A 24,236-nucleotide genomic window follows, 5' to 3' on the forward strand; every position below is an offset into this window, starting at 1 on the left:
GGCCCTTCTAAAATTTCCTAATCATTTTATCTACAACCAAAAATATGTTTTGTACATAGCTATACTTTAATAGTGTTTAGGAACTAATTTAAAACAAAGTAAATTTTACTATGTTTTCACATACGTCAGCACTTCTTTTCCAGCCTGGGATTGGTTGCCTATGTCATATAAAGCAACCTGAATTTGTAAAGATGTGTAGGAGTTTCAAAAAACACAAACCTTTGGTAAGCACTTCAGTATTGGAGTTGAGTGATTCTTGGGTGTAAAGTGGATTATCTGAAATAATAAAAAAATATCAATAAACAATATAGGTTTAATAGTAACACAAATACATTGAAAATGCTTTTCAAGACTGGAAAAGAAAGACTTTCATCAGTGAACCTGGGTTATCCAGGATACCTGGAATGGATCTGTTCCATGATTCAAAACATTTGCTAACAAATAGCAAATTACTTTAAAGTAATCCCTTTTAGGTTTGATTACTGCACAGTAAACAGTAAGACATGAGGAATCTTACACTTATACATAGAATTAAAGGGGTCGGTGTTTAGTACAGCATTGGAAAAAGGTTATTTTCTGTGCTAACCACATATTGAAACTATTGTCCTATGTTATCTATACAATGTCAATAATGCAGGCTTGCATGTGAGTCTCCATCCTGCTGTACAAGCTTAACCAAATGATGGCTGTCAGTTAGTCCTGATTTGATTCAATAGAACTGCTTACGCTATTAGTACTTCGTCCTTTCAGATTCTAAATGTGTTTGTAATGTTTACACTATAGATTAATTTGCCATCTTAAGTAGTTTGTAATTCAGTTGTTCTACAGCCTAGGATTTCCAGTTATTCACATACCCTGTGTTTGATCTGATAGAGGTCAAGAGCTGTAATCTTGGATTTAAGACTCAGCAGTGTCATTGCCTACATGAAGCTGCTTGGGGTCATAGTATATCCTGCCACATAATTTCTTTAGCTGTCAATGAGATTTTGCTGTCATTGAAAGAAGAGATATATTGATAAAATTAGGTGAATAGATAAGGGATATCTAGTTTATTACATTCTATGTAATGTTGCAAATCACCTCCAACTGAAAGTGACAACAGCTGTCTGCAAAAATTACAATGACGTGTTAGAGGTCAACAAGAGTCCTAGTGCTTCTCCCTAACTATTGCCATTAGAATCTCCGACACTTTACATTACCTGTTATAACTTTGCAGTAGATTAGGAAGATAGAAAACAGGAACTAAACCTTACATAAAACAAATTTCTTACAAATGGAATTGTGCTAAGTGCGGACTAGCATTTTTACAAGTTGGTTTAAGTGGTTTTAAGAGGTATTCTGCAGTTTTCTCTTTGGCCCTTTACTGTGTAGCTGTATAGTTAATTCAAATAATCCTACTATCAGGTTCTAAAGTGATCAAGTGAAACTTGAATGCCAGCTAGTGATGAGTAATGCTATTCAATATAAATCCTATTAAAATTAATTACTCCTATTTGTTCAACTGGTTTCACTGCAAAGTGTAAGGTTTTTTGTAATTTACTGTCTAGACCAGTGTTTGTCAACCAGGGTTCCTTCAGAGGTTCCTAGGGTCCTCTCCCCCTGTACCATTGTCTGTATTCATCTGTCATTGGCAACCCTTACTTAATGTACAGCGGTGCATAATATGTTGGCACTATAAAAATCCTGTTTATTAATATTATTATTAATAATAATAATAATAATAATAATAGGGCTTTCTTTAGTGTTCTTTTGTGTTTCTCAGATGCCAGTGATCTTTTTGGCTATCTGTAAGGGTGACATTCTTCTCAATGGCTTCCAAATGACCACCAACAATGTACTGTGAGCTGTGGATCTATTATTAATAGCATGGGTACCATGGTATAATAAAAATTATTTCAAGGGTTCCCACTATGTCTAGAGTTGAGAAACACCGCTCCAGGGGATGACAACATCATCTAGCCATTTTTCCCTCCCCTGGTCTGTCCCTTTTATTCATTGGGTGCTATCATTCATGAGTTCAGCAACCTGATAGTCCTTTCCACTAGGCATGATCCATCTGCATTGCAAAGACCTAGCAATAATGTCATAAAATGAGATGTGCTGTAGAACAGAAATTAACTGTTATTTGATTAGCTTGTTGGTGGTTAGAAACAGAGAAACTAGGGAGGGCAAAATATTATAAGAATACACTTTAGCTTAAATCAGTGTTTTCAACAGCTCATCTTTAACAACACAAAACCAGAAATATGTTCATCTTAAAAAAATGAACTCACTGAGAGATTATGTAAATTGCCATTTCCCACATCTTGTCTGATTGGTATGTTGATCCTCATTCTTTAATTCCACTGATTATACAGCTCACATGTTCAGCTAATTGTTACACATCTTGTCACACAGTTATCTGCATGCTTGGTCGGGTAAATGACTGAGACTACTGACACTAAAGAACAGTTTTACATCCAGGAAATTAGTATTCTTTACAAACTGTTTAGCAATGTCAGCCTTCATAATCTCTTAGAGGTAGATCCACTTAAGTGCTTCTGTTCCAGTGTTTACACTTCTTAGCACCTTGAACAGAAAATCAGACTCACCTTTTTCTCTGCCTCACTAGATTAGATTTTAAATGGTGGCACTGCTGCACAGAACTGAAATGTCAGGTTCAAATGGTTTGAGTTCCTAAAGGAAGCTTGTGTGGAAATCAATACTGTAAGTTATCTTGCCAGTAACTGACCAGGAATAGGTTTTCAGAACACAAGTTATCACTTCACAGGTTTTGAGGGGCCTGGAAATAATCAAGTTCACTGTTAATAAAAGTATTATCTTAATTTAAAGTAGAACTAAAGTTCTGCATTCAAAGACTGCAAGCTGGCAAGATTTGTAGTGCAAAAGATACAGGTAATGTTCATTAATTAAAAAAACAAATAAACAAACAAAACAAATGTACTTCACCTGCTTGTTCACAATATTGTTTTCAAAAAGCAAAAAAAAAAAAAAGCATTTGCATCTTAGTGTAGGATGATTGGATACGCCAGGTGTCCTGGTATCCCCCGAGACTGCTGAGTGTGAATTAATTAATGGGAGTTACATCATCCTGGCCTGGTAAATGAAGAGGGCCAATGATCGGACACTTGGTGGAGGACCAGATTAGGAGGCTTTCAATGGAGAGAGGACAGGTGAGTATAATTAAGAAAATTGCAGGTAAATTTATTCTGTTGCACAAGGTAAATTGCCTGCTCCTTTTGAAAATTAGGACCTGCCTGGTTTATTATTTTTTGATGGAATTTCAGGGAAAAGGTTTCTACTTTGAGGAAAGGTAAAGGTTTACACTTTCCCACAATTCCCTTCCTATTAACCACACAGGAAATAAATGCAATTGCCCTTTTCATCCTGCCTTGCCTGTTTGTAACAAAAAAGTGTTTTCATGATTTTCTATGTTCTCATTACAGAGACTTGGCTCATTTTCTGTGCAGTGAACAAAAAATAAATGAGGAGAATGTTTGCTTAGCGAGGGTTTAGAGAGCAACCAAGGTTTAGATTGGAGTGGCAATCTACTTCCCCAGTATTCACCATTAACGGGCAGAGCACATACATAGGTGTGGCTTGCTAGTAGTTGGACCCCTTTTTTTCCTGCAGAAGGACTGGAGGCCATTGGGGGACAGGGAACTCATTTTCATTCTCATTAGACCAAGCAACATTATTCTAATCATCTATAGTCCATGTTTTGTGAGCCCATGCAAATTGTAGCCTCAGGTGCCTGTTTTTATCTGACAGTCATGACTCTCGACTTGGTCTTTTGCGCATTTGCTTTAAGGTTTGATGTGTTTTACTTTTGGAGATGATTATCTGCTTACCTTGATTTAAACAAGCCAGTCTGGCCATTTTACTCTGATGTTTGCCATCAACAAGGCAATTTTCTGCCCAGAAAACTGCCACGTGCCAGATATTTTCCCTTTTTTGACCCATTCTCTGTAAATCCTAGAGAAGATTCTAGTGAAATTCCCAGCAGATTAGCAGTTTTTGTTTAGCAGACCAGTTCACCTAGAGTCAACAACCATCCCACATTCAAACTCATTTAAATTACCGTTCTTTCCCATTCTGACATTGGGTGGAATTTTAGCAGGTCATGAATGTCTAAATGCAGTGAGTTGCTGCCATGTGATTGACTATTTATATATTTCCATTAACAAGCTGATGAACAGGTGTACTTAAGTGGCCGGAGAGTGTTATTCCAGCACATTCAGACTAAAAAACTGAAGCAATGTCTCCATTCCACCAATCAGCATCAGTTGTGCACTGAAAGTCTGATTCTAATTAGTGGTTGTGGACTTATAAAGCCTTAGTGAGCTGGGCTTCATGGCTACCTACTTTAAATTATGAACAGTTGTTGCTGAATCATTAATTGTAATGCTTGTGAATTTCCTGTGAAAGGTGGACAGGTGATGGACAGATAGTGATCAGAAGCCTTGTTACCTGGCTCCTAACCATGTGATCACTTTGATCACTTTAAATGTCCACCTATCATTGTTTATACTGTATTTGAGAATATAAGCCTTGGCTTTAAAGATTTGACTCAACAAAATAATTCAAACAATGACCCCAATTAACATAGCATGGGAAAAAACAATGGGATGCCTGACCTTCTATTTTGTTCCGCAATATTTACTGGCAACCACAAGAACTTCCTGTAGCTCTCGATGAGACTTCTACACCTTTCAACAGGTAGTGTGACCCACTCCTTCTGAGCAAAGTGCTCCAGCTGTGTCAGAATAGAAGGGTGCTTTCTCCCGACTGCATGTTTCAGTTCTTTCCATAAATAAAAATTTCCATAAATTCAAATCAGGGCTTATCGGTCATAGGGTACAAGGTCACATCAGAATAGTGCAGTGTTTTGTTCCTAGCCATTCTTAAGTGCTTTTAACTGTGTGATTTATGTTGTTATCCTGTTGGAGGGTCTATGTCATGCAGCTGATACATAGTTTTCTGTCATTAGGCTGTATGATTTGCTCCAAAATGTCTTGAAAGTTGTAAGATTTCATTGCTCAAAAGCAATGGGGTTTCATTATGTGTTTTAGCAGATTGTAGTCTGGATTTGTAATTTTTTTTAACAGTGGAGTCCTGATCTTTTTCCATTAAGCCCACTATAACTGATGGGGCAATAAGACACTGGTGACCTTGGCTTATCTCTTCGAAAGTTGTTTTTGTCTTTTTATCTCACTATATTTTTGCCTATTTTGTCCATTCTGCCCATCTGTGGTTGCATGTATAGTTCTATGGACCTTAAACACAGAATATCAAGCTACTTTGAGAGTTCCTATAGCCTTTGCCTTATCATGCTTGCCTATAATTTTCATACTAATCTTCTTAGACAATGCTCTTCTTTGGTTTCTCGTGTCCGTGTTTAGAGAATTCTGACACAGGATTTAGTATTATCCTGACACAGGATGTTACTAAACAGCAGAGTGACACATTTTCTCAATATAAAAAGACTAACTGACTGCACAATTGGGAACATATGTGATACTAATGAAGAAAAACAGCTAGTTTGAAAAATCATTCCAATCCAGTAATGAGTTTTCTAGATGTACTAACGGATATGTACATGCCGATTTAGATTACTTTTGTAGAATAAGAAATACTTTATATCTTTTCACAATTGTTCTTCTCAATGACGGAGCAAAGGCATGCAAGTTAAAATGAGTGGAAAAATATATTATAAAAAGTAAACTAAAAGAAAGCATGATTTCTACTTGAAAAAACAATCAAAAAAAGAAAACATTTTCTTTGGATAGACTAAAAAAACAACAAACAATATATTTAGTTAAATAAACACATCAACACATAAAACTAGTCTGGTAAACAATAGGTTGTAGAGATTGAAGCAGGCCCCTAGGGCAAAATCCACTTCCTCTCAGCAAGCATGTAAGTCAAAGACTTTGTCCACCCACATCCTTTTTAGGGACAGCCTCTAAAGCAATTATTATTGCCTAAAAACATTTCCATATGTAATCTTACCTTACAAAACAAAAGCTTGTTTTGAATGTGATAGAAAATTCTAAGAAAGTCCAGGATAGCCCTGCACTTATCATTAATAAATGGTATGCAGGTGCTAAAAGTGATGGCATGTGACAGCTCATTTGTTGTTGTGGGACTAGTGATATCAATTTATTGTCTTGAAAAAGGTGATGTGTTAACTGAAACACATACCGCATAATAGCAAAGACAAGGAGTGTGCAAGGACTTGCAAGAAAATGTTTGCAAGTATATGTTTTCATAAACTGGTTCACTTAAGTTTGTGTTTTTTGCCTATTGAGTAAAGAAGAGAGCCAGCAAGTAGTCACTTTGGTGCTGCTTTAAAACTGGAAGAAATAATATTCAGCAGACTAAAAAATTCCTGCATGGACACATGAAGAATGTTTAGCTGAGGGCTTTTTTGATGCTCGTAGATTTGGGGATTGTTACATATTTGGCCAATTGATTATCTCAAGTCTTTGTGTTATTATAGATGAAATAGAAAAATGAGTGTGGGGTCATATGACAGTCTGACATTAGAATCTGACATATGACAGTAATATCTTAGTATGTACCTGTGCATATATCAGGTCTTTGCGATTCTTAAAACTATTTTTTTCTTTTAGTGAGAAGCTGTGATGGCAGAGGCGCAAGCAAAGTTTCATGTCGTTGGAGTTACAGGCCGTCATGAAGTTTTTGTTTCTCCAGGGAAAGTCAGCAAAGAACATTCACACTGAGATGTCACAAACCCTGGGGGAGAAGTGTCCTCCCTACAGCACTGACAAAACCTGGATATCTCGTTTCAAGACCGGGCATTTCACCATTGAAGATGAGCCCAGCAATGGGCGCCCCCCAACTTCAACTGACCCGGCAACCTGCGATGCTGTATATGGCCTGATTATTGAGGATTGGCGAATATCCGCAAAAAAGATAGCCCAGATACTGGACATCTCACGGGAACTTGTTGGGTTTGTTATCACCACTATCCTAGACATGCACAAGCTTTAAGTGAAGTGGGTGCTGAAATGTTTGAACAGTGATCAGAAGGTGTTGAAGCATTCAAAGCCGTTTTGGCCCATTTTGAAGCTGCACAGGACTTTTTGGCTAGGTTAGTGACTAAGGATGAAACCTGGCTCCAGTCAAAGGAATGGCGCCACAGCAGGTCTCCGCGGTTGAAGAAGTTCCGAACCCAGAAATCGGCCAAAAAAGTCATGGTGTCCGTTTTCAGGGACAAAGACGGTATTCTGTTGGTGGATTACCTATCTCAGGGTTTAGTATCACTGGACAGTATTATAATAACCTCCAGGACCAGCTGAAGGAGGCAATTAGGATAAAATGCCGTAGAAATTTGACCAAAGGGATCCTTTTTTGCAGGACAATGCACCTGCACACTGTTCCAATGTTGTGGCTGCCAAATTGAACACCCTGGGTTTCCAATTGGTCCACCATCCCCCCTACTCACCTGACCTGGCCCCTCAGGACTATTATCTGTTCGTAAATTTGATGAAACACCTGAGGGGGAAACGTTTTGAGGACATTTCTGACGTCATAAATGCTGCTGAGAGCTGGATTGCGGCCCAACCAAAGGACTTTTATTTGAACGGTCTAGAAAAGCTCCAACTACGCTGTACCAAGTGCATCAGTCTCAGGGAGGAATATGTTGAATAAATGTGTTATTTCATAACTCTTGCTCTCTTCTTTCTGGGCAAAGCCAGGAACTTCTCAGCACCCCCTCGTAAGAACTAACTTTAAATTAGGTGAGCAAATTACCAAACTATTAAAAAATGTATTTCAGATGCAGCCAGCATTGTATGCCTGAATTACAGTCAGTAATAGGAATTATAACACACATCTTTATAACAATTGTGGCCTCTGGATAAATAGCAGTCACTCCAACTCAGCAGAGCCAATCTGACTGTCCTGTAACACACACTGGAGAAGGCCTGCACTAATCTGGAGATTTTGTTTTATATATGTCTGTAAAGACTCTAATCCTATTTCCACTTCAATGAGAGAACTGGCTTGTCTTTGCAAGATAAACTTAATGCTGTTTATTTTTCTTTTTCCCTAACATATTATATATACTTTAAATAATCCAGAATAAATATATATTATCTATTGTTAAAAGCTAACATACATGCTAGTTAGCTACTAAGCAAAATATCTAATATGGGCAGTTATATTATTAATATTAGAGTTGTTAACATTATACATGCCACTGTAGTGTTCTAGCTGTCCAGCTAAATCAGCATTTTTTTTCTTGCAGAGTAACACTTCAGACTCGTAGGAAGAATGTCAAATATGAAATAGTGTTTTGTCCATGTGGTTGTAAGAACAGAATATGTTTTAAAAGATAATGATGGAGAGAGAGGGAGAAAGGGAGTCGCATTATCTACCTAAGTGGATAAAGAGTTTATAGAGGTGTTGACTCAGGGGTATTAGTTCCTCACCTGTCATTTAGCTATCTCTTTTAATAAGACATTCTTGCATTATATCACTCAAGCTCTGGATTACTACTGTACCTCAGGGGTGATTTTCCATCTTGCTTTTGTATTGTTGTATTTTTTTTTACATTTATCAAAGGATTTTTGTGCCTGTCCTTTTTCCATGCACAGTATCATAGACACCAAGTAACCGATTGAAGTCCTTAGTCTATAATTCAAGGGGATTTTGCTAAGCCTGGAAGCACTGAATGCAGTGTGGGCTAAACTTCCTTTCAGTCAAGATTTGCTTTCTCTAGCTACCAAGTAGTTCATGTTTGGCCCAGGAGACTAAACAATCAAAGATGGATTTTGGGGCATTGGAAACAGTGGTAGCCAATTCGGCATATATTACAGCTCGTGGTAGCTTTGATGGAGGTTTCAACCCTCAAATTACAAGAAACAAGAAGTTTCGTTCCAAGCTTAAACTGCCTCCACTATCAGAGTGTGAGCATTTAAAGGATCAGCTTGATTTGGAATTTGAAAACATTTGTGTCAAGCAACCCATTGGAAAGAAGTTGTTTCAGGAGTTTTTGGGAACTGTGGAGCAATTTATCCCTGCTCGAAAAATTTGGGGTGAAATTGAGGATTACGATGTTGCTGAGGATGACGACCGGTTTCGAAAAGCTGCTGGCATCATCAATAAATTTCTTGATCCACATTCAAAGTATTATTGTATCTATTTAGATGAGAAAAAAATTGCACCAGTAGTTGAGGAATATAACAAGGTTCCAGATGGGCTCTTTAAAGAGCTACTTCAATCTACGTTGGATTATTTAAAGGAAAATGCATTTTCACAGTACAAAGAAGGCAATTTTTTTTCCAGATTCCTTCAGTGGAAATGGCTAGAAGCTCAGCCCATCGGAGAGGACTGGTTCATGGACTTTAGAATTCTTGGTAAAGGTGGATTTGGGGAGGTCTCAGCTTCTCAAATGAGAGCAACAGGGAAAATGTATGCTTGCAAGAAACTTAACAAGAAACGCTTGAAGAAAAGAAAGGGATTCGATGTAAGCATTTGATTTTTGCATACATAACATTATGTCTTACTTTTTATGTTTTTTTTACAAGAGAGCATAGCTATACTCAATATGTGTTTTTAGAAGTTCTGTGATTGGCTGAAGGTCATATGACCAGTCTGTTCTTTAGAAGCTTAGACTTAATAAGGTCATGGTTAATCACACAGCAGAATTTGTCCTTGGATCTGATGTTGTAGGAATCTTTTTTTCTGTTTATCCAATATTTATCTAATATTTGTGTAATTTACCTTAGACTAACTAGAAAGTAACTTTATTCATTTAGATGTAGGTGATATTTAAATTGCATAATACAAGGAAACAAAACTTGTGCATCGTATATGTATAAATGCACATGCATCAAAATTATTTTAATGTCTAAACTGTAACCCTGAGGGAACATGAGGAGTATATTTCCCTTGCCCTTCCAGGTAGGAACTAAGGCTAGTTATAATATAGTCATTTATTATAAATAGGCATTTGAGCTTTTAGTATGTGAAAAACAGGAAACCATGGGAAAAAGTGCCGGAAGACTTTTATGATTAACAAGAAAACAATACTGAGCAAAGCACGTTGCTTGTATTTTAACATATTAAGCTTATTAAATGCTGCAAGAAGCTAGATATTATGAATTAAATAGGTTTGTTAGTTAAAAGTTATATATTCTTTGGGCGTATTAGCATCTTTAAAAGTATATAGCTGCTAATGATAAGAATAATCAATCATTTCTAGTAAATTTAAAAAATTACCAGATTCACTCAATTTATCTTTATCTTCAATAGCTCAACAGAGAATGCTGGTATATGTGAAATATACCTTTATGGGTCAGTTATTCAAGGCTGGGTTACCATGATTAGGTTTTCAAGCATTTATAAATGCGGAAAACAACTGGAAAACACAGGAAAACATCGAAAACCATTAAAATCAATGGACGCGTTACCCGTGTTTACCCATGTTAACCCCGCATTTTAATTTTTAAAATGTTGCAAGGAACGTTATCTATATTGCTCAAAAACGTGCCCCAAGGAAATGCCCGGGTGTAGATTAGCCCATTGGAATGAATAGGAATTTTAAACATGGGCTTTTAAAGCCTCAGGTTAAACGCTGGGGAAAACGCCTAAAACCACTAGAAAATGCTGGAAAACATATATGCCACATTTTGCCATTTTTTACTGGGTTTTACTGCATTTTTACAGCAATTATGTTTTCAAGCATTTCTGTTTACTTCCTTTTTTATTATTTGACTAGTTCATTCTTTCTTTCTTCTTTCACACCTACTCAACCCAAGAATGTAAAACCATAAATATCCCTACCGGTACATCGTTTGGATTCTTTTTCTGGGCTTAGGTTATTGTGCTGTAAATCTCAGGTGCTTTCCTGATGATAACAGTATCATGCTAGGGGAATTAAGTTCAAATGATTCATTAGACAATGAGAAAGTAATAGCAGAAACATAGACTGTTTTAACTTAGTTTATGTGACAATGTGATACTATGTTACTGCAATAATTTCTGAAAAGGTAGAGAACTTCTAAGAAATATTTGCTATTATATATTTACTATTTCTGGTTACCTGAAGTGTTTTTGAGAACAATATAGAACAACAGTATAATAGTATAAGTGAAACTTGTTTAGAATGATTAATATTTAGTGCTCAGTATATAAATAGGTCATTATTTTAACAGTAAAAATGCTGGAAATCTTGACCTTCCCATTTGCACCCATTGTAATACTAGCTACACACCCCCATAACTTGTATCAGAAATCAAAGGTATATCACTGTACGTTTTTGGACACTGGGAATTAAGAACGATACCCAGTACATCTGGGTATGGACAGCATATGAGTCCTTCTCTTTCCTCTCATGTGAAAGTGCTAATGATTCATGATTGGTTGCTTCCAGCTATGTCATATTAGGATGGGGAAAGATTTCAGACTTGGTATGCAAAGATTGCTCTTTTTCTTGCAAATTTTGTTTTAATACTATATACCAATGCCAAAAACAACATCAAGATTATAGATTATTAAGATTACATAAAATAAGATATAGATCAACTGGTAACTTTCTGAATTTACAAAGGAAAACTGAATCACATAAAGCAGTGGTCCCCAACCTTTTGGACGTCACGGACCACTAAATTTACCGGCTTTGGACAGCGCAGGCACAGGGAGCCGTGTGTCACTCAAAGAGGAAGAAACTTCCCCCAGAGTGACATCATGATGATGCCAGTACCTACCTACTCTCTCATCACTGGTCTGACCCTGCGATGGGAGAGTGAGCAGGTTGTGTCCAGAGACACAACCCACCCAATGCCCTGAGCCTATGATGCATATGGGAGACATGGTCCGCGGCTCTGGCCAGTGCGCCCCCAAGTGGGGTACTTCTCTTGACCTCGCTGGGGGGTGCACCAGCCACAGCTGCAGACCACCAAAAATTTCTCGCAAACCCCCAATGGTCCACAGGTTGCAGACCGCTGACACAAAGAATTTCTAAAACTAGCAATAATATTCCATGTTTAAAGAAATCACGTTTGTGGCAACAATGCTTTTTAACACACATATCAAGAAACTGTAAGCAAGTAGAAAAGAAAGAGAAAACGTAAAAAAAGATAAAGGAAGAGGAGAAGAAAAAGGGGAGAGGAAAGGAAATAAGAATGTAGAAGGGGCTCTGACAAAAGGAACAAAAGTTAAATGGCTCTCTTAAGGCCCCTAAGGTCCCCTGAAACTTTGTTCTTCCAGAAAACAGCTAGTATTGGAAGAAGTCTGGAGCATTAACACCAAATATTCTGTGGAATGGCAATACTGAATGCAGTAAAACCAAATGGTTCTGAATATTTGTGAACTCTGATCCTCAGAAACAATTACATCTCCTGTAATCATATCATACCTGGTTAAAACCTGCTTTTACTTTCAGAATTGATGTATTTCTTCAATGTAATGATGATTCTTCAATGTACTGGAAACATTCCTGAAGGATGTTTATCCATGTTGACATTAAAGCATCGTCCATTTTGTGGGGCACATCCACAATGCAAATGTCTTGGTCCACTACGTTCCAAAGGTGCTCTATCTGATTGAAATCTGGTGATTGTGGAGGATATTTGAGTACATGAGTTGCCACGCTCAAGAAACAGAGGCGATCTAAGCTTTGTAACATGGCATGTTATCCTGCTGGAAGTAGACATCGGACGATGGGTAACCAATCATAGTACTAAGAGGCCTAGAAAATAATTTCCAAATCAATACATCACCACCACCAGCCTGAACCATTGATACAAAGCAGGATGAATCCTTGCTTTCATGTTGTTAACACCAACTCCTGACCCTACCAGTGTCACAGCAGAAATCGAGACAGGCAATGTTTTTCCTGTGCAAATTGAACCCTTTGGTTTCATATGTAGTTATTAAGGTTGCTATTGCCTTTTTATTACCTTAAACCAGTCTGACCATTCTCCCCTGACGTCAGCAAGGCATTTTCACCCAGGGAGCTGACGCTCACTGGATATTTTTACCTTAGAGATGCTTGTGATTTAAAATCCCTGCAGATCAGTGGTATCTAAAATACTCAGTGTAGCCCACCTTGCACTAACAACCATGACACAACACTTTTTTCCCCATTCTGATGCCTGGTTCGAACCTCAGCAGGTTGTCTTGACAATGTCTACATGCTTAAATGCAGTGAGTTGTTTCACTGATTCACCTTGTGGCTATAAATGATGATGCAATGTCACTGAATCTTTTGGTTTAAATGCTATTAGTCATCACAAAATGACACTTAATATTTCAACACATTAATTCTGTATGGTCAATTGAGATGACCTATACATGTGTTGGCTATGGTATTTGTTAACTGGGCTGTTCCTAGGCACCACTAGAGGGTGCTGTGTGGAGGCAAAAGACCTGCTTGGCATTGAGCTGCAGTGACATCCATCACATGACCTAGGTAGTGATTACAGTGTAACATTCTGATAGATCATATGGGGATAGAGGGGCCTAATCCATGAGATGGATTTTTATTCCATATACCTATTACAAGTAATTTAATGAGTCCAAACTGAGTGTGATGAAATATACAAAACATTGACATGGCTTATCAAGGGCTGTGTTTTTAAACTGATTTTTGGTGATAAAATAAGCCTAATAACATTGTATTACCATACAGTGAAGCTTTTATTGACATACAAAGTCACCAGGAAGATTCACTATAGTAAATGAGACTATGAGGCTCATGCTTCTTTCATGTCTTACATTTCTGTTGAACATGTAACACCTAATAATTTGGCAGAGGTTGGACTAAGTCGTCACCCTTCAAGTCCAAGTCGAGTCCCAAGTCATTGACACTAAATCCCAAGTCAAGCCACCAAGAATTCCTCCAAGTTGAGTCCCAAGTCAAGTCACTTCATTTATCCCCATTTGTCCCCATATAGAAACAGAGCTCTGATCCTGTTCTTGAGCCCAGGATCACATTCTAAGTCCACAGATTTCTCCTCTGACAGCTGAAGGGGGAAGGGAGGAAGACAGTGAGACTTTTGTTACACAGCCTTACTCCCCTGCCTTCAGCTGTCAGAGGAGAAAACTTTAAATGCAAGAAAGATGGGGAGGAAGGCAGTTAGTCATCTGTGACATAACACCACCTTCCTCCCCAGCTTTCTTGCATTTTAAGTCCATGGCTTTCTCCTCGGACAGCCGAAGCAGGCGGGGAGGAAGGCGGTGTTACAGAAGCCTCACTGTCTTGCTCTCTTCCCCCTTCAGCTGTCAGCAGGTAAAGCAAGTCACGAGTCGAGTTGCAAGTCACTGGGCAAAACCCCCAAGTCGAGTTGCAAGTCATTCATTAGGCGACTTAAGTCAGACTCAAATCCAAGTCACGCGACTCAAGTTGCAACCTCTGTAATTCGGATCATTGACCATTTATAAAACCTAATCAAGGTCAGATTTAAATATCTATAAAGGTAATTTATAGGGGTTAATATAGAAATACTAATCCAATGCCAATCAATTCTGATTGCTTTTAACTAGTTTTTAGTTTCAGAATCTTTGACGAGTACTGATAAACATTATTTCAAACTAGCAATGTGAGCATTTATGTTATTGATGAGTAAATAATGCAACATGACTTATAGAACTCTTGTTTCTTATTGCAGGGTGCAATGGTGGAAAAAAGGATCCTTGCTAAAGTTCACAGTAGATTTATTGTCTCTTTGGCATATGCATACCAAACCAAAAATGAAGTCTGCTTAGTTATGACTATAATGAATGGAGGTGACCTACGGTAAGTCATGAAAAATGTATATTAGTAATGTTAGGATGATTTATTTTTTATGTCTACAAAATTGCCAAATTGCCAACTCTTGGGAGTTCACAGCACATGCTCACTGGGGTATTAAAATCTCTGCGGCAGATGCATCAACAAAGTCTTTCTAAGAACTGAAGTAATTTTATAAGTAAATTAGGTTGTAGTTGAGAAGTTCCTGTTTTCTTTTTAGGAATGAGGTCTACATTTGGCCAGATTTGATTATTAGAATATTCGAATAACATACAAATTCATTTGAATATTTCCATTTAATCAAATTTGCATTGAAGTTTAAGGCTGTTAATTGTATTTGCAAAGCCCCTGAACATAGTCTTGTCACCAAAATTGCTGGAGGAAATGGTGGACCTGTGCCAACCTGAAATTTATTTTTATTTCTGGCAAAGGGGTCGGTATGCATTAGAATTTTGAACACTAGCATGACAGTGTTTTGATCTACAACATTCCTAAATCATTTGATTCTCAGATTGACACCTACTGAAAGACCTACTGAATAGTATGTGAACACCTTCGAAGTGGAATCATTTTACCAGACCCATATCAAGGCAGCCTGGGTGGCATGTAAAGGGGAGATCTAGCAAAGTGGCCCATCCTTCTTGTCCAAACGAGTTCCCATGTCTTCTCTAAACAATGGGGAGGGGCATAGTTGAGGGACAGGGTCTTTTACCTACAACCATTTAGTGGGAGGTGGGGTGGGAGGACTTATGGTGGAATCTTGAAGCCCCTTTAAAAATGGGTGCTCCAGATTTACAGTACTTTCTCCCATTCAGATCAGTAAGTACAGGCTTATATAAGAGAAAGATAGAAACACAGTTTATTCAAATAAATAACATATGCTTACCTATTTTTCTCTTAAAAAAGAACAAAAAAAAAAACCCTTGATTACATCTCTAAAAATATGTCTTCATGAAAAATGTTATCCAGTTATGTAAATCCATGCCAGGTCTCATCACAATGAGTGACAATAATAGCACAGGAACTTCGTAGTTCCACAGAATCTAGATACCCTTTCATTCACAGATTTATCCTAATGAAAAATATTATTTCTGCAACTTTCGTTAAGAATATTAAACTCTCATAACACCTCAACATAACAAATATCCATAAATAATATCCTCCTGCTTTGTAATGTACAGCTTTTATAGCACTCTCTTTACTAAACATGTTTAGGTATGTACATGTGCAAAATCCCTTCTTCATTCTTTTTAAAGTTCCCACAAAGCAAATAATGAAACATTTATTAGGAAACATAAAAATGTTTACAAATCATCTTTTCCTAACCAGGCATGTTTTGTTATTTCTAAATTTCACAATGATGTGTAAAATAATCCTATATTGTAAAATGTTATGATTTGTGTCCAGCACAGATACCTTCTATATACCCTGATGTATCTTCTGTAAATGACTACATTGTAAATATATTCACTAATTATGTATTCAATGCACTGCTGGGATTAATTAATAAAATAGTACAAAAGGGCAGGCCAATCATCTCCCCACCTAATCCAACCACATTTCAATAAAATCTTAGGGGTTGTATTGTGTATCAATAAATACTTAATTTATGTTTAAACAGATTATACAGTTTTTTATTCTTTTGTTAAAAAAACCTTTCTAGTTTTTAAGGAGAACAATCAGATTCTACTCATTGGCATACACTGGCACCATAAAACTTCATAATGCTTTCAGGTGAATTTTATTGGTCTTTAGTTTAGCTTTAATTTGCTCCCAGTTGCTTAAGGAGTTGTTTTAAGATCCCTCTTAGTTAGACTGTGCTGCCTAAAGTTACTCTTGAATTCAAATTGACTTAGTAGAAAGGAGTAGAAAAGCAGCTCAGTTGCATGTAAAAGCCCATGTACATGAGTTTTAAAAGTGAAAACTTAGCCAAAAAATACCTAAAAGACCTATCATCACATTTTTAATATTATAAATTATGATGGCTTCGCTTTAAAAAAATGTGTTTTTAAATTTTTAAATTTTTTTTTTGGGAAGGGCCTCTGCCCTTCATGGTGGTAAAGACTAAATAGGCAACCCGCAGCCTCCTTAGATACATACCTCTTGTATAATAGGAAGTTGCAATATAGTCTTTCTGCGCATGCCCAAGAAGACACTTTCCGGGAGTGTAAAAAGCATGCGCTGTAAGATCAGCACACTTATTTTAGAAGGCATGACATCTGATCCTGCACCTGTGCAGTGCAAGAAAAAGAACCCGGAAGAAGACACAAAAAGATGGTGGCACACGAGGTATAGTCTGCGCTGGAAAGAAGGAAGACAAGACGGCGTGGGACCTACTGGACTCAGTCTGTGAAGGGATCAATAGCTTTACACCTTTAAAGGAAAATAGATTTTTTTGTTTTATTAAAAGTTGTGCTCTAAGGGGTAATTTTGTTCTTTAGTAAAGAAACTTGAGAAAGTTTTTTTGGAATAAAGAAACTTGAGAAAGTTTTTTTGGATCTGTGTGGGGATAGCGAGATGCTTTCAGCCAAATCAAACAACTAGTTGCTGGCTAGCCTCTCTCAGGAGTGCCAAATGATAGGAAAAGTCAGAAAACCTGTGGCAGTTGCTATAGTCCCTCACTATGACAAGTGGTTCTGCCATTGTCTGTCTGCAATACTCCTCCTATTACTAAATAGAAATCTGAATGAGAGTGTATGAGAATTACAGTTAGAATTGTTTGAATTGAAACTGTTGCGATTATGTTCATACAAATTCCTGTAAGGCCATTTTGTGACAGACTGATATAGTCATGTTACACAAGCCATATATATAATAGTCCAAACACTTGGTACTTGATACCTTGCAACTCCTATGGTAAAATTGATCTACGTGGGTGATAAATCTGAGTTTCATGCTGATAATATTATTAGTTTATTTTCTTCTTATTACTGGGGTAACAAACTATTTGCTTGTTTCATAAACTGGATTTGCTATATCATTGATACCTGTTTTAAAATCTTTTTGCATTAAGGTTTCACATTTATAATGTGGATGAGGAAAATCCAGGTATTGATGAACCTCGAGCCTGTTTTTACACTGCTCAGATCATATGTGGCATGGAACACTTACATCAAAACAGGATCATCTATCGGGATCTGAAACCTGAAAATGTATTATTAGATAATGATGGTATGAATATTTATTCTGTTAATGTTACATAGTCACTGTTGTATTTCTCCCTAGCAGGTGACCTTAAAGAGCAAACTCATGTGCAGGTACTGACTTACTCAGTATGAAAAACAGCAATATGCAAAGTGCAATAGAAATAAGCAACAAATATAATTCATTTATACATAATGGCAACATTCCTTTAAAAACATAGTATGGATGGGCTAGTTTGGAATACAATTTAAGTAATGAAATTGAAAGAAACTCAGAATACATAAACTAGCTTATGGAAAAAATTTTGGTGTAAAGAAAAGAGTTGTAAAACAGTAAGTGCTAGAGATTTTTTTTTAAAAATAGCAGATGGTATTATCTTTTTTATTATTATTATTTTCATTATTATTATTATTATTAATAATAATAATAATAATAATAATAATAATATATATGAAGCTCTGGCTGAAAGAGAAACCGGTGTAAAGTGTGGTCCTGTAGAACAAAGTCTGTGTTTACATTTCAGGAAATGTCCGCATTTCTGACCTTGGGCTTGCTGTGGAACTGAAGGAGAAGAAAAACAAAACCAAGGGCTATGCTGGAACTCCAGGTAACCTGCGTGTATGTGATTACATTAGGTGTAATGTCTCAAGTCCTACTAGTCTAACTACTGTGGAATTTTTATGGTTAATGCTGACAAGAAATGAAAGTGACATTTGTGTTTTATTGTTTGTCAACTTTTTATTAACTGAAAATTGATATAATGTTAGTATATAACAGAAATGTTATCTGTGCTTTATATGTGTGATATAGGGGTCTAATTATATAGTAACAAGTGCATACCACCTCCTTTTTTTTATAAATGTTCAGGTGGAATTTAAAACTGCATGCAACATTAGAGTGCTGTTTGGCATTGGTTTTAGGATATGGGAAACCTGTTCTGAAAATAAAGAGGCTGCCAGTGCTGACTACCTCCTGAAAACACTAGCTATCTGGTTGCCATGCTTATCCAATGACTTTAAATTTCCAAAAACGTCTATCTGAACAATATCCACATTCCTATTTTGACACAAAACAAGTATACATGATAGAAGTTTTGACTACATTTTAACCCAATCTGCACCACTGTTACAGAAAGAATTAGAGTGTCCCCCTGGACTGATATAATTAGAGGGATCATGTAGGATAAAAATGGCTCCAGTAGCCAGTAAAAGGTAAGCAATAAGTAATTGACATCTTCAATTTATTTTTGTAACTTTAATGTCCCAGTGTATAAGAAAAATTCCTACCAATATATGACAGTGTAGCATTCATAGATGTACTATATAATTACATAGATTTTCTTTACAGGATTTATGGCTCCAGAATTGCTGAATGGAGAGGAATATGATTTCTCGGTGGATTACTTTTCCTTGGGTGTAACTCTGTATGAGATGATTGCTGCACGCGGCCCATTTCGATCCCGAGGGGAGAAGGTAATACATAACCTTTTTTAAAAATGATAGCTAAATAACATGTCAGATAACTTAGGATATTACATTTGATGCTTCCTTTTACAATTTGTGTATCATTAGTTTTTTCAAGAGTCTAAGAGAAATATCTGTTATGGCCCTTCTCTTGTACCAGTATTATGATGAATAGCACCTTTTGAGCCATTCTCACAATGTACTGCTGGCACTACCACTCCTCAAATATTGATCAGAAATTGAAACAAACATTTGCATATGCTTATAGTTTGTATGTTAGTCAAAAACAAACTATGTTCTTGCTATAGATTGCAGAAAGAAAATGGTCCCCGATTGATGGACAATCAAGGACAGAAACTAATAGGTGGCAACAGCTTTTCTACAATAATGGTTTACAATGATGCCTCATCCAAAGAGTTTTCATATGTGGAATTGCGATTCACTGAAATTTTCTCTCAAGCTGCCCTCAAAGTAGCTTCTAGTAATAAAAAAATGCACTTTTCAAAATACAATTCCAGGCCTATCAGGATCTGGCATGCCTAGTCAAGCTGGCAAAGAATTCTGGTCAATTCAGTATAGGGGGCTGAGGTATCTACCAAATGTTGATTAAAGATATGTACCCTTCTGAGAGTCAGCTTCAAAGTCCTCAGGGATGCCATATGGATGAATATTATTTCTTTGTGTCCTCATCTCAAAGTCATCCATTGATAATTATTGGGACACCAGCTGTTGATAACTTTCCATTAAAAGTCCATTTTCCTTTCCAATTTAAAAACTCAGGCTAGATGTTCCTCCTCTAGGACATCACCAGTCTCAGCTACCTTGGCTATATCCTGTTTAAACTCAAAGAGGACCATCTGGTAGGTGGTCTCCAGCTTTTTATCCTTTGCCTCCAGTTCAAATCTGGTAGACAAGGCCTATATCAAAGTCCTTAAATAAATCAGTAATACCCATATGTTGAGATACTAGTGGGATGATAGGGACAGGACTGGTGGTGCAACTGTACTAAGGGAAGGCTAGACTGGAAAAAGTTGTCACAAAATACGCTCTTGGCTCACATACTGTGGGTCATGTCCCAGTGAGGTCTGGAGGAAAGACTGGCTCTGTCCTGGGGTCTCAGACACTGGCACCATTCTGTTGTGGCCCGTGTCCAGTAGTGTCAGCTTGTACTGCTGGATCTCCTGAGCATTGCTCATGTCGTGAGACACACATTCTCTCTTCTGTCCTGGCATGAATGAACAATGGGTGTTCGAGTGCCCAAAAGGTTATTTCAACGAGTAAGTGGCATGAGCACTCCAACAACACATTCTCAAGCCAGGCCATGAAACATATGTTGATGTTTAAATTAGAGTAATAAGTTCAAAACTGGCTAATGATTTATATTAAAAATAATTACTCTTTGTGGGCATAGATTCGATGGGTGCATAAGCTTTTTATTCAGAAAAAATTACAAGTTCATTCATTTAAAGATCACTTTTATTACAAAAATAATTAAACTAAATAAACCCTTGTCCAGATAACAGATCCTACATTTGCATTTCATTTTGTAAAGTAAATGGTATATCTTTTTCCCCTGTTTGTTTGGTATAATAGGTTGAACCCAAGGAGTTAAAGAGCAGAGTCATAAATGAGGCTGTGACATACTCAGAGAAGTTTAGTGTTGAGAGCAAATCATTCTGTGAAGGATTACTGGAAAAAGATCCCAAGAAACGCCTTGGGTTTAGAAATGGAAACTGTAACGATCTGAGAGAAGTTCCTTTCTTCAGAGAAATAAACTGGAGGAAGCTTGAAGCTGGTAAGTCTGTTACAAGTTTCACTATTGTAATGAAAAAGCCTTGTTTTTTTTTACCAATATGATATATCTAAATTTAAAACTGAACTCAGTAAACAACTAAATATCAAGTTAAATACATTTAGGCAACTGTTTGATCTGCCAAAGGATTTTTATTCTGCTCTGCCATAGAGGGTTATAACATAGCTGTATTTATTTGTATCTTTCATATCTGCCTGCATTTCGGCTTTCATCTCCTATTATTTTTTTCAATCATGGAAATGTTTTTCTTTTTCGGTTGTTTTTCTCATTTACTCCCATTGCTGTAAATAATGGTTAAATTAGAGCAGATAACAGTCTTTATCGCTTAACCTATTGAGCCTTTTATCAGTTAGTAATTTCTAAGATGTTTTTGTCTGACTGCTGATCTATTTATTTTCATCCAATTGTTTACGAACCCTTAATTTGTGCAAATGACACCAGTTTTCTGGAATAAAATATCTAGGTGAGCAATGGTTCTAAAATTATTTTAAAATGTAATAGAAAATTACAAACATAGATCCTTCACAAAGTAGAGAGGTCTTGCTTTGGGGCAGCATTAAAGACCAATCTCTGTCTCTAAAGAAAAAAGACAAACGATGCATGGTAAATTATTTTGTAAGATTTTATAAATTATTATAAATTATAATTATATAAATTAATTTACCAATCTTTTTATCTATCCATCATATTCGAATAGATTCACCATTCTAGTCTGACTTTTAGGAAATTCATTTCTAGGTTTGCTGGATCACCCAGCTTCACTGATGAGGGTGTATTCTCTCCAGCCTTGGAGAGCTTCAATAAATCAGGGCCTATGAATGAAAAGAGATGGATCACATATAAAAATAATGAAACTTCTTTTTATGGCTAATCCAAACTTTGATTGATTCTGCATAGCAAGCCAATGATGTTACTACCCTATTTTCCCATTTTAGAACCAAAAAAAAAATTGCTACATCTGTGTATGAGGCATACATATAGGTTTCCTGCTTTCCAGAATGTATTGCTTGGTACCTGAGTGAGCCAGGAGCTGGGCATAGTCATGTGTGCTGCAGTAACCTTGATCAAGTTTTGTCTTGTAGCGGGAAGGAAAGGTTAAGGTTAGGACAGGCATATACTGCAGAAATTTTGAGTTTTGTTTTTTTCCACAGCAGTGGTCACCAACCTCTCGGACCTCACGGACCACTAACTTCATGGAATCCGGACCGCGCATGCGTGGGGAGCCGTGTGTCACTCAAAGAGGAAGCAACTTCCCCGAGAGTGGCGTCATGATGCCAGAACCCGCCCACTCTCACATCTCAGGCTCAGCAAGCAGGCCTGAGCCTGCAATGGGAGATGAGGCAAGTTGTATCCATATAGGGGACAGAGCTGCGGACGACCAAACTTTTCCTTGGGGACCACTGTTGTACAGGATCACCTTATATTTTTGACTATCAGACCTACAGTTCCTGTTTTATTGCAGAGGTTTTTCTCATCTTTCCTTTTGTTCACTTTTAAAGGTATTCTTCCTCCACCTTTCGCCCCTGACTCCAGAACTGTCTACGCTAAGGATATTCAGGATGTCGGTGCATTTTCAACAGTTAAAGGGGTCAACATTGAAGATAATGACAAGCAGTTTTTTGACGAGTTTGCTTCAGGCAACATCCCTATACCATGGCAGGAGGAAATGATTGAGACTGGCATTTTTGAAGAAATAAATGCAGAATTAAATGATGTCAGAAGAAATTCCACAGCTAATGACAACTCGGCTAAATCTGGAGTGTGTCGAATTGCATAGAGGACCTGCAAGTTTTGTAATGATATTTTTGTCTGTTTCTTGTGTGAACTTCATGTCCTGTTGTAAGAAGATTCAGACCTGCAAAGCACTTAATTGGATACATTAGATTTTTAGCAAATAATTTCTGCAAAATGTGCATATGAAACAATTTAGGGACAGGCTACAGGCAACAAGCATGGCACTGGGAACTGTAAACTGTAAACTGTGAGCAGGTTAACTTCATTTTTAATTTTTTGATTCATCCAAGATTTTCATCTTGAGCAGTGTGCTTGTTGGATTTCATTGTATTTTAATTTATATATAGGTTGTCTATGTCCTGCCTCATACCATTGGCTGGTCCAGTCTAGGTAAATAGTAGTAGTAGTAAGATCATACAGGTATACATCTAAAGCTTAACCTTTTTAATAAAAAACCTTGTTCTAAAGTGTATTACTTTAATCATTTTAAATTCATTTAATCATTTTAAATTCATATTTGAAATGATGTTAGAAATTATTGTTTTATTCCTATGATTGCACAGATCTTAGGTTACAGAATAAAGTTATAAAAACTAAGCATTCATACAGATTCTTCCAAGTCCATATGATTCAATAGCAGTACTTGATTCCCACCAGGGAATGTTTGAGGGAATGTCAGATTTCCTGTTTTATAAATAGAGCTCTAAAAACTAAACTGCATTTTTAGATGTTAACAGACAAAACACAACAGTTTATGTGCAGTACATTTTTCCCCTATTTTGTTTTTTAAATTACCCCTAAATATTTATTAGTTACATATTTAATATCAATTAGATGTAAATTCTTTTTTTTAAGACAAATATTGTGCTTTTGTTAACAAACTCATCATGTGGAAAAGCATGATCACCACTCTATTTAGTTAACAGAGGATATAATTTGCAGTCTTTATGAGCTGTCCATATTAGCTGAGCACAAAACAGTTAATAACTTCTGATAATATTGAGATAGTATACCAATGTGAGAATATAAAGTGGTTTATCAGTAAAAAAAAAAGTGGCAACATGCATATTAATAGGATTGTCTGCCTTTTACTAAATATTCAGACTGATATGGTTATTTATTGACTTGCGTTGGTCACAGGATGGTTGATGCTTGACTTGGGAGCTTTATCTAGATATATAATTTGTATATACATATTAAATTATTTTTAAACATGAATATTATAGCTAGAATATATTATTTTACTGATTTCTCCTGTTAGAATAAGTTTATTTTCCTAATCTTTTTCCTGTATAAGTAAAACCAACATGTTTGTGAG

General features: G+C 36.7%; 1 protein-coding gene and 1 long non-coding RNA gene across 2 annotated transcripts in view; one reads left to right on the forward strand and one right to left on the reverse strand.

Moving 5' to 3' along the window:
* Positions 1-277, reverse strand: part of LOC140321837 (uncharacterized) — a 2,821-nt gene extending 2,544 nt beyond the window's left edge. Inside the window, exon 1 of the long non-coding RNA XR_011919016.1 lies at positions 220-277. This is a non-coding gene — a long non-coding RNA (uncharacterized lncRNA). The remainder of the gene's footprint in view (positions 1-219) is intronic.
* Positions 278-8,474: 8,197 nt separating this feature from the next.
* Positions 8,475-23,385, forward strand: GRK1 (G protein-coupled receptor kinase 1). Its single transcript, XM_072412421.1, has 7 exons — positions 8,475-9,496; positions 14,643-14,770; positions 17,778-17,935; positions 18,432-18,515; positions 19,256-19,380; positions 20,965-21,166; positions 22,684-23,385. Exons 1-7 carry the CDS (start codon positions 8,795-8,797, stop codon positions 22,959-22,961), a joined length of 1,677 nt encoding a protein of 558 aa, XP_072268522.1. The 5' UTR covers positions 8,475-8,794; the 3' UTR covers positions 22,962-23,385.
* The last annotated feature ends 851 nt before the right edge of the window (positions 23,386-24,236 follow it).

The sequence above is a fragment of the Pyxicephalus adspersus genome, chromosome 1, assembly GCF_032062135.1.
Source record: "Pyxicephalus adspersus chromosome 1, UCB_Pads_2.0, whole genome shotgun sequence".
Classification (NCBI taxonomy): domain Eukaryota; kingdom Metazoa; phylum Chordata; class Amphibia; order Anura; family Pyxicephalidae; genus Pyxicephalus; species Pyxicephalus adspersus.

What these genes read in the sequence shown, in the direction of transcription:
- GRK1 (XM_072412421.1), top strand. Translation starts at nt 8,795, where the DNA reads ATGGATTTTGGGGCATTGGAAACAGTGGTAGCCAATTCGGCATATATT. An exon ending in ATGAATGGAGGTGACCTACG is followed by an intron (nt 14,771 to 17,777) that starts GTAAGTCATGAA and finishes TTTTGCATTAAG; the next exon opens with GTTTCACATTTATAATGTGG. An exon ending in CTGGAGGAAGCTTGAAGCTG is followed by an intron (nt 21,167 to 22,683) that starts GTAAGTCTGTTA and finishes TCACTTTTAAAG; the next exon opens with GTATTCTTCCTCCACCTTTC.